Source organism: Sinohyriopsis cumingii, chromosome 4, assembly GCF_028554795.1.
Source record: "Sinohyriopsis cumingii isolate HCF-2022 chromosome 4, ASM2855479v2, whole genome shotgun sequence".
Classification (NCBI taxonomy): Eukaryota; Metazoa; Mollusca; class Bivalvia; order Unionida; family Unionidae; genus Sinohyriopsis; species Sinohyriopsis cumingii.
The window spans coordinates 17,796,125-17,805,690 of record NC_142964.1 but is presented as its reverse complement, the minus strand read 5'-3'; the positions used below and the strand labels follow the sequence as shown (position 1 = coordinate 17,805,690).

The 9,566-nt window shown below is 36.0% G+C and overlaps 1 protein-coding gene across 1 annotated transcript; it reads right to left on the bottom strand.

Annotated features, from left to right (window-relative positions):
- Positions 1-2,665: 2,665 nt before the first annotated feature.
- Positions 2,666-9,292, bottom strand: LOC149800700 (uncharacterized). Its single transcript, XM_089954217.1, has 4 exons — positions 9,177-9,292; positions 6,767-7,052; positions 4,194-4,451; positions 2,666-3,194 (listed from the first exon to the last, which is right to left on the bottom strand). The coding sequence occupies exons 1-4, from the start codon at positions 9,281-9,283 to the stop codon at positions 2,727-2,729; spliced, it is 1,119 nt and encodes a 372-aa protein (XP_089810343.1). The 5' UTR covers positions 9,284-9,292; the 3' UTR covers positions 2,666-2,726.
- Positions 9,293-9,566: the final 274 nt, after the last annotated feature.

Sequence of the window (9,566 nt, the reverse complement as noted above, 5' to 3'; positions counted from 1 at the left end):
ACCACCCACCAAAATAATAAAAAAAACAAACAAAAAACCCCCAAACAATAGTGGTCCTTTATCATCTTGTTCCTTTTTTTCCCCGCTCGGCTGTCGATGGATAATTTCTTTTCATTTATGTGGACTGGTTCCTCAATGTCTCTGACTATCTTGCTTCCGAAACCACAAGGAGCGATAGGAATCGCACGTGGACGTCAGCTTTTTCAAAATGCGATCCTCGTTATTATTAGGCAAGACATTAAGTCTAACCAGCGGGAAACCATCGGCCCCATATAACTGGTTTAGTCACAAACTAGAATAATAGTCAACCGAGGAGATCTAAGGGTATTTAGAAAATGTACCGAATAGCTTGATTCTGTATTGTTTCTTTCTTTTTTTTTATTTGTTAGTGTAACTTGATATTCGCAAGGTAATATAAGTAGTACCGTGAGACGACCGAACATCCATAATTTAGCTAAGTTTCGTTAGCTTTATAAGTATCTTATGTGCAGTTTGAGTATATTATTATTGTTATGTGAGAAGATATATTTTTAGTTCGTATTGGGAACATAAATGAATCATGAATAAATAATAATAATGAATAAATAGTTTTGAAAACAGTAGCGTTACACTGCCTGAGCCAATTGTTCCGTCAGCATTTGTTTTACTACTCCAAAGAAAATGACGTTTGCTTGCATTATCTCAAAATGATATCAATGTATCTTTAGGACTTGTGTCACACATAAAAATTAGTCTTCGCGAATAAACTAAAAATAGTAATACTTTTATTTTGCCATCATAAGACAAACTACGTGCTAATGGACTTTAAACCGAGATACGGTATCTTGTAGGAAGTGAAAATAAACGTGAGAAATTTATTATCAGTTAAACATGTAACCAATCTTTCTAAGTATGGTGTGTGTGCGTGTGCGTGTGCGTGCGTGCACGTGTGCATCTGTGTGGATGTCTCTGTGTGTGTGTGTGTGTGTGTGTGTGTGTGTGTGTGTAATTTGGATTTTTAACGTAGCCTTAACAATGTTTAAGTCATATCGCTACGATGTCTGCAGTGTGGCAGTTTATAGTGATGTCTAGTACTGGGGCATCATGCCGCAGACATGTATCATCATGTCCCACCAAGTCACATTATCCTGACACCAGGTCGACCAGTCCTAACACTAACCTCTTAATGCTGAGCGTCAAACGAGGCAGTTGCGAGTACCATTTTTATAAGTCTTTGGTATGTCTCGACCGGGGTTCGAATCCGCGACCTCCCGCATCCGAGGCGAAAGTGCTAAACGCTTAGGCCAACTGAGTGGTCCCGAATACTTGTAAACAGACAATATAAAGTTTTATATGCTTGGTATGAATTCGGTAAAAGTTGTTTAACAAAGTAGGCGTGATTTTATTTTGTAGTTATAGTCCATTTTGGAATCAACGTGTTGATTTTTTTTAAAAATGCATAAATAAAATATAAGTAATGAATCTCAGGCGTCTTTCTTAACAAATATATTCTTCTAAATATGCATTAAAGTGACATATGTAGAAAGAATGATACAAAAGGACAAAGGACTCAAACAAATTACGTTCGTTATTAGTTCAAAGTGAGTAATGGCACCCATCGCCTAGTTCTCCAACTCAAGTTCTCTATTCCATTCATCGGTTCTACCCCCGTAAAGTATATGGCGAAATGTCGAGAGGTGCAACACCCCTCGGCAAATAGAAATTGACGCTCGATTAAATAAAAAAAACCCCACTGGTTATCGCTTATCATTCAATGATGAAAATACATGATTGTAAGAAAGAATGGATAAATAATGATACAAAGATAATCAGACAGGTTACAGAATCACAATTCCCGAGTCGAACCTGTACCGAGAGTAGCAACACATATCCCCTAGGTCCCAGGCAGCAGTGCTTTGATCAATTTATATCTACAAATTCAAACGTAATGTTACAAGCATCTATAGTTTTAACATATAATTTGACTTGCCAACACTCATTCATGTACTATCGATTACCCCAAGACCAGGTTAGGTACTATCCATCACCTCATATTTACTATACACTATCCAGAACTCAACTATCTACAATTCAACACACCAACTGAAGCGAACGTCAACATGTTATTTACTGTTCAGCACCATTTATCCAGCACTCGTATTCTTTTCTCTTCTTTCACTTCATGCATGATAGTGCATAAACATGTTTGAATAGTTTACGTAAGCCAATACCCGTCTTTAAGTATGTATTTGTTCTTCTCTCGCTCCTGTTTAAGGGTTATAGGAGGCTATGCTGGTATATTCGTGTTGGATAGTTGATAACTGGGTACTGGATGGTATATAACAATAAGATGGGCACTCCAAACGGTGTATTGGACAGTAAATAACCGAGTGTTGGATAGTCGATAACATTTTAATATAGTATTTTGCATCTTGTCTCCAAAGAGACCCCCCACATCTTACAACTATAGCATAATGTTAATTCGAATATTGCACTATAGTGTACCAAAACTAAGCCATATATTATTCATATGCCTTGGGTTTGTGCGATTTATGTAGTATAATTCTCATGCATTTAAAGAATTAAAATCAACAAAAACAACATTTCCAGTTACTTAATTACAAACGAATAGTAATCGAACCTTTATTCAAATACATCATATGTAAATTTAAAACGTAAATTTGAAGATATATACTTCTGTCACAGAAACTAATAAAACAGATGAAATTCGAAAATGTTTTCATTGCTTATTTATCGCCTCCATCTGGTGTTTTATCATAAGTAGGAACTCTATCGAGCACACGATGTCTTGCAAACGGTCTCATGCTCTCTCTTAGTGGCTGTTTCTTTATGATGGTTCCTTCCTTTTCTTTACTACTGATTTTTTGCAGTAGATCTTCCAACTCAGCCATCGTGTCTTCCTTGCCCGTTGTTCCTACTGATTCCAGAAGAGATGCGGACTTTTTTTGTTCTACAAGCTGCTCCTGCATACTGAACACCCTCCTTTGCTCAGCCTTTATTTCAAGAATCTGCGCCATCAACTCGTTCAGATATTTCTGCAGTTTTCCCATCTCCTCCATTTGCTTTTGGAACTGGTCCTTCTGCAGTTCTACTATACCTTCCACACTTCTGCTAACGTTGATGGATATCCTGGCGATGTCTTCTTGGACCAACTTGAGTGTGGCGCTGATGGTTTCAATATCGGTCTTGACACCCTATAACATTACATCGTTAAATTAACCGGTTGTCTGATATTACAAATGAAGTCAGCCAAGAACTGCTGTGGCCAATCACAGGTGATATATAATGATGAGTCTTACGACTCTTAGATCTTGAACTAAGTAATAGGGAAGAGCGAGAACCACCAAGGTTTTGTAAAATTTAAGAAATAATTTATATTCCATGAATACAAAAGTGACAATTTTAAAAGAACTTACAGTATTGTGAATTAAATCCCAAATAGTCCTAAAAGTTGTATCAAAACTCCAAACATATGTTGCAATTGAATTCCAGCGGTATTCCAACTAAGTTCCAATACTGAATGTGTTGACGTGCCTGTAATTTCGAACATGCTAATATGCCAGTGGATGGAGTGTGGTGATGTGCTAAGTCTTTCTTTGTATCACAATAATATAATCCAAAATGGTTTTTCTGAATTCTCTATAATGCCAAATTAATTTCCCAGTCCAGGAATATTACTGATCACTTCGTAATTCCAGTAAATAATAATATAAATAAACAAATCCACCCAAATACAAAAATGAACATGACAATAAGATTGATTCTGCCTCAAATGTAAAGGTAAGAATGAGTAATTCTTAGGTGAACAAGATTATATACCACTCTACTTGACCTAGGTCACAATTACCATTTTCTGAAAATACACTGTCAATGTAATATGAAATTTCCAATCTTGAAGTTTCTAAGGTTAGAATCAAGACTATAAAAATAGTTACCATTAAAAATTATCTGGATATTTAATGAACAATCAAATAGAAAATTTTAGCAATGTATTCCGTTGCTTACAAAATAAAAATGTCACTGGTCAGGTACAGTATGAACTTGATTCTGGACAAGGTTAAACAAAAATACAGACATACATAACATACAGTCTTTAAGAAAGCCAACAAAAATACAAATTAAGTTTACATAACATGTGAAGAAGAAGAAGAACAAGAAAAAGATTTTACTATAAAAAAATGTTATGTTGATACCTGTAAATTCTCCTCGTTACTCTGGCTTAACTCTACCACCACGTTGTCCAGTTTGAAATCAAGGCTCAGCAATGCCTGCTTTACCTCAGCAATGGCACGTCTGAATTCAGCAGAGGTCGTCACATCACTGATAGCCGCCCTGTTTGATGATATTATATTTTGCGTTGCCTTTGTACGGCTGGTTTTCTGGGCTATCGGTTCGCGTTCCGTGGTGAATAAGTGAGATTTTGAATTTTGCGGGACATCTTCGTTATGTTCCTGTGGAAATCCAATGACATATATATATGAAGAGAGACACACAAATTAAGAACGATGCTGATTCAAACAGTTTCCCAGCGTCATGAAAAAAGAAACTTAAGTATACAAAACAAACAAGTAACACAAAATGTACTAAGAATTCTGGACTCCTACATGTCAGAATCACTTGGGGCCATTTACAACAAGAGATATAACAATACAAAGCTGTGCGCAAAAAAAAAAAAAAAGAGACGAGTGGGTTCTTATGTTTATCACATAACGAACAAGAATATTTTGACGTAATTCTTAGTTTTGAACAAAGGACTGAAACAAAGGGCGGAGAGAGATTAAAGCCATCTACCGGAGTTTGCAAAGAAATCATAATGTATCATTGCTGTATACATATTTAAATAAAAGAAAACGAGGCTTGCCGAGTTTTCATGTAATGAAGGATTTATAACAATGGTATATGAAAGATACTGCGTACATATTATACATATATTTTAATATCACATACAAAGAAACATACTTGCATTTCCAACGCAGTTGAGACTGAATACAAGCAACTGTGTAATTACGCAATGAAAGAACTCTGCACATTTCTGTCCAGTGTATCAATACAAAATGTAGTTTTATATCTTTAGCGGCTAATCACATTCTTCTCAGCAAATTGATAAGTTGCTTCTTTATTTTTTTAACTTCTATTTTGATTCATAAATAATTAAATAAATATAAGAAACATTTATGATTTAAATATGAACGATGGTTTAAATGAAGAATTAGAGCACAACGAACGCAGCGTGGTTAACCACTTGAACACTAAAGATGTAGAAATTAAATTACTGGCTTAGTATATTGAAATAAATGGGAAATATAAACGTAGTGAAATGATGAACCAACAAGAGGTGATTGAAGCAACTAATTGTATTTACAGTTGATCTACGTCATAATTATGAGTTGATTAACTTTGCTACCGACTATGACATTGTTCTATCCATACTTTTCCAATTGTCCCCTTTCTGTTGGTTCGTGTGACTACAGTTTACCATTATGCATAGGTTCGAGACATTGTCTCATGACACAAGGGTAAATCCGCCGCGCTGTCTTTTTTCCCCCGCGGACTCTCGCCTCTATCTTCCTACGATGTTCCATCCATCCATCCATCGAGAGAGAGAGAGAGAGAGAGAGAGAGAGAGAGAGAGAGAAACTAAACAAAACTTAATCTACTATTTACGATAGTGTGCCTCTTCAAACAAAAGATCTATGGGTCGATTCAGTCTTGACTAAATATCATTTTAACGTCAAACGTCTATTAAACAAAAACGATTACTGGAAAATCAAAGAATGATATAAATAAATAAAATTATTATTATAAGCTCAGCTGGCGAACAATTGGGTATGAGGACACCCACCCCCTTTTCACTCTCTTTGATAAAGGTATCCTGAAAGAAAGGATCAGTTCTCCGATTCGACGGTTTATCGTGTCGCTCCTGTCTTTATAATATATTTGCTTGCATTAAACAAACGCAATAGCTAACAAAGTTGACATCCAAGTTACGCACATCATCAAAATAGCATTCAACAATGACGAATGGCTAATTAACGTTTGTTTTATGGATATGTCCTGAAAATTAGGTAGCACAGCTGATGCATAGTTCAAAACGTATTGCATGATTTTGTAAGGGAGTTGACGTCGAGATCTAACATGTAATCAATTTTGGAGAGTTTCCAGTCGCAGTAAGTCCGAGCACTTAAAGATATCTGGATAACCAGATTCCAAATTGTATGTACAGTGACTGATTTTTATTTAAGACAGAGACTGCCCAGACATTATAATGCCAAACAAAGTTTTAAGTTTGTATTTTCGGGACGCTGTTTTGTTCTGTTTTTAAGTAACCAAGATTTTACTCAAAAGTCCCTAAAAGGCCGTGAAAAAACAGGGTTTACAACATAAAATATGAAATCATATAGGGTCAAATGTTGCTTTAATTGTTATAAATCTGAATTAGATATAATTTCATTGATCTTGTTATTCCATATTTCCATAAAAATGCAATCGACGGTGAAAGATATAATAATCTACTTGGTTACGCTTTTTTAAGTCAACTTGGGGATTTCCGAGTGATAAATATGTGCGGGTGTTCTGGTAATATTTCTCACGAGCATTGGAACTGTCGTTACATTTGCCTAATAGGTTTCTGTAAGATAGAGTATTATAACAGGCCTCATTGCTTTTGGAGTGACAATATCGAATGATGCTGTAGGTAATAAAAATCGTTAATAATAAATAATAAATAAATAAATAAATAATTGAAAACTTAGCGTTGCGAAATTACCTTGATTATATGTGTACCAATTGGTGCTGTAAACGTCTCGGACTTCTTTGGTATTGTTTCTGGTTTCTCAACTGGCAAATGAGGCTGATTTTCATCTGCTGTTTGGGGAAACAGTTCTTGAGGGTTGAATTGATCATATCTTTTTGTCATAATGCGCGCGATGTCAGATCTAAGGTTTCCATTGTTCGTTTTCTTTTCTTCGTATCTGGGGCCGCCATTGTCGTAGCTTCCATCAGTATATAAATCGTAATAATCATCTGGCAGCTTGTTGTATTCATAACTGTTACTGGAGAAGAAATAGTGGTATTAGCGACAATATTATTTGTGGTCCATCCAATTTGTTTATTTTCTTTGTCAATCGATCAGTCTAAAGAGGCAGAATATAAACTTTACTTCATGAGCAATTACTATAAGCCTTACACACAGAGCTATCACATTACATATGATCCTGTGGGTGACCACACCAATATGGAATAAAGCTGCAAATTCTGACCAAAAGTCGACAAAGATCAGTCACTCAAAATATCTTAAACTTCACTCCAAGCATATTCTAATTCAAAATACACGGAAGGGCATGTTAGGTTTTTTGTCTTCCTTCTAGGCATTTTCATTACATGCTACGATGTATCTTTCCATATACTCTATTAGTCCGATAAATCAGCCCCACAAATCTGTGTTGACACTGATGGACGATGTTGTGGGTATGATGTCACCTGTTCATTAAAATATGCAATTTTGCTGCATGCAAATGATTCCGGAACAAACCCGCGTACACTTTAGACACATACCGGTAATTGGTAACAGCTATATCAAGCGCGAAATTCAAAATGGCAACTGGACAGATGGTTGTGCTATTCCAGGTGGATTTACAAGTCACCAAACATATGATGTGCTCAGGAAATATAATCTACATGTCACCAAAAGAACCCTTCAGCCGAAGATAGATGTACAGCCACGAAAAATACCCTAAGTGTATAAAATATACATCAATATGTGCAGCCAAATTTGAATGCAGATAATTGCAGCTTTTAATGAATAGGTGATATCAGCCCCTCACCCGAAAATCAATATCATCACGGGTGAAGGGCTGATTTATCGGCCTAATACTCTATATACAAAGGTATGCATGGGCAACTTCATCTAGGGCGTGTGCCAGATATGTGATTATTTGTATGATGTAAATTAACGGATAAAACCAGGTCAGCGTATATTGAACACCCCTGTTCGAAAGGTGTTGAAAATGTACGACATCTATAATAAGGCCTACCGATTTCCCTCCATTAAATATGGTGGTAGGTATCAGAACAGTAGTCTATTTTATCGTATTTTTCCTTTTCGACCTATGTATTCCTTTAGAAATGAAATCCATTCCATTAGTCATAACTGTATGTGCAGCAAGGCTAATTTAAGCACTAATTTGGACACAGAATATGGAAAAAATCGCCATTGATTATATTGCGTTTTCAGTATATAGGTGCAATGGCACGAAATGACTGAAATTTTTGTAGTGCATGAGACCGTTGTGGAACCGGCCGTGTCTTGCCTGTTTCATTTTCATCCTACGCAACAAAGCCAGAAGGCTGAACCCAATAAGATTTTATTTTTTGTTTAATGCTGCTTTTATTGATTACACGTAACATTCTTCAATACATAGCAAATCTCCCGCAGCAATCAGAGAAAAATATTAATTACACGATCACATGCGACTGCTTCAATTATTGCAATAATGCCTTGCAGCATTGAGATCTACACGAAAGACCTGTATCATATGCTGACAAATATATGGTGATGCAGATCCTTTATGTTTTAAAATGATTAATAACGATCAGTCAGCCATTCAAACAGAGTTTACATATGACATAAGAGCAAAACCATGTACTATTTGATACAGTGAATTCGTATGCGTGTGTGTACGGGGGGGGGGTAGGGAGTGTTTGTGTATAAATTGGAAAATGTAGTTATGGAGAGATTTGAAAATATGTATTTAAGAAAGAAACACCACTTGGCGGCCCCCCCCCCCCCACCTTCAGTGGTTCACTGCTCTGTCACCTCCATTGGAGAAATGGAGATAAAGAAGAAACCCTTCCTTGCGTCATATCAGACCTTTATTCAAGTTGTGTAGTAGCTCAAACGCCTCCTGTATACTATACACCTTCTTGCTGTGATGTATCAATTATTTTGATACAAGAATTGCAATGTACTATAAAATTCAGCCCAGGCTGATTTTAGATGCGTCTCGAAATACAGAAAATGATGATGTTCATTTCCAAACAGCAATAAAGTCATTGTCTAAAATTCATCTGAACCCATCCTCCATTCCCTCTTCCCCTCTCAAAATTAAATCTTTTTTTTTAATTCTGTACTTTTAGTTCCACCAATTGTATTTTGAATGCATTAAGTAAAGACTCACCCGTCAGTGTAGTAAGGATCACCGGATGCCATTTGTACCGCTAAACTGACCACGATGACCAAGATGAACATTTTTAATAAATTACTGAACAACATTTTGAAAGTCATGCTAATCAAATGACCAAAAGTGACATATGATATTTAGTTAAAATTATGACGTCATGAAATGTCACATTTGACGTCATGATCACCAACCATTTTAGCGACCGAAAATGACGAGTACTTAAAACTACTCTGTGCATGAATACCGAGGGTACGATTAAAGGAAATTGTCGAAGTGAGAGAAAAAAAGCGTTCTAAATGCAAAATATTTTTTCGCTTGTTGAAAGTAAAATACTAAATCAATTTCTTGCCTCTTCAACCACGATAGTAAAACATTATATATGTCAAA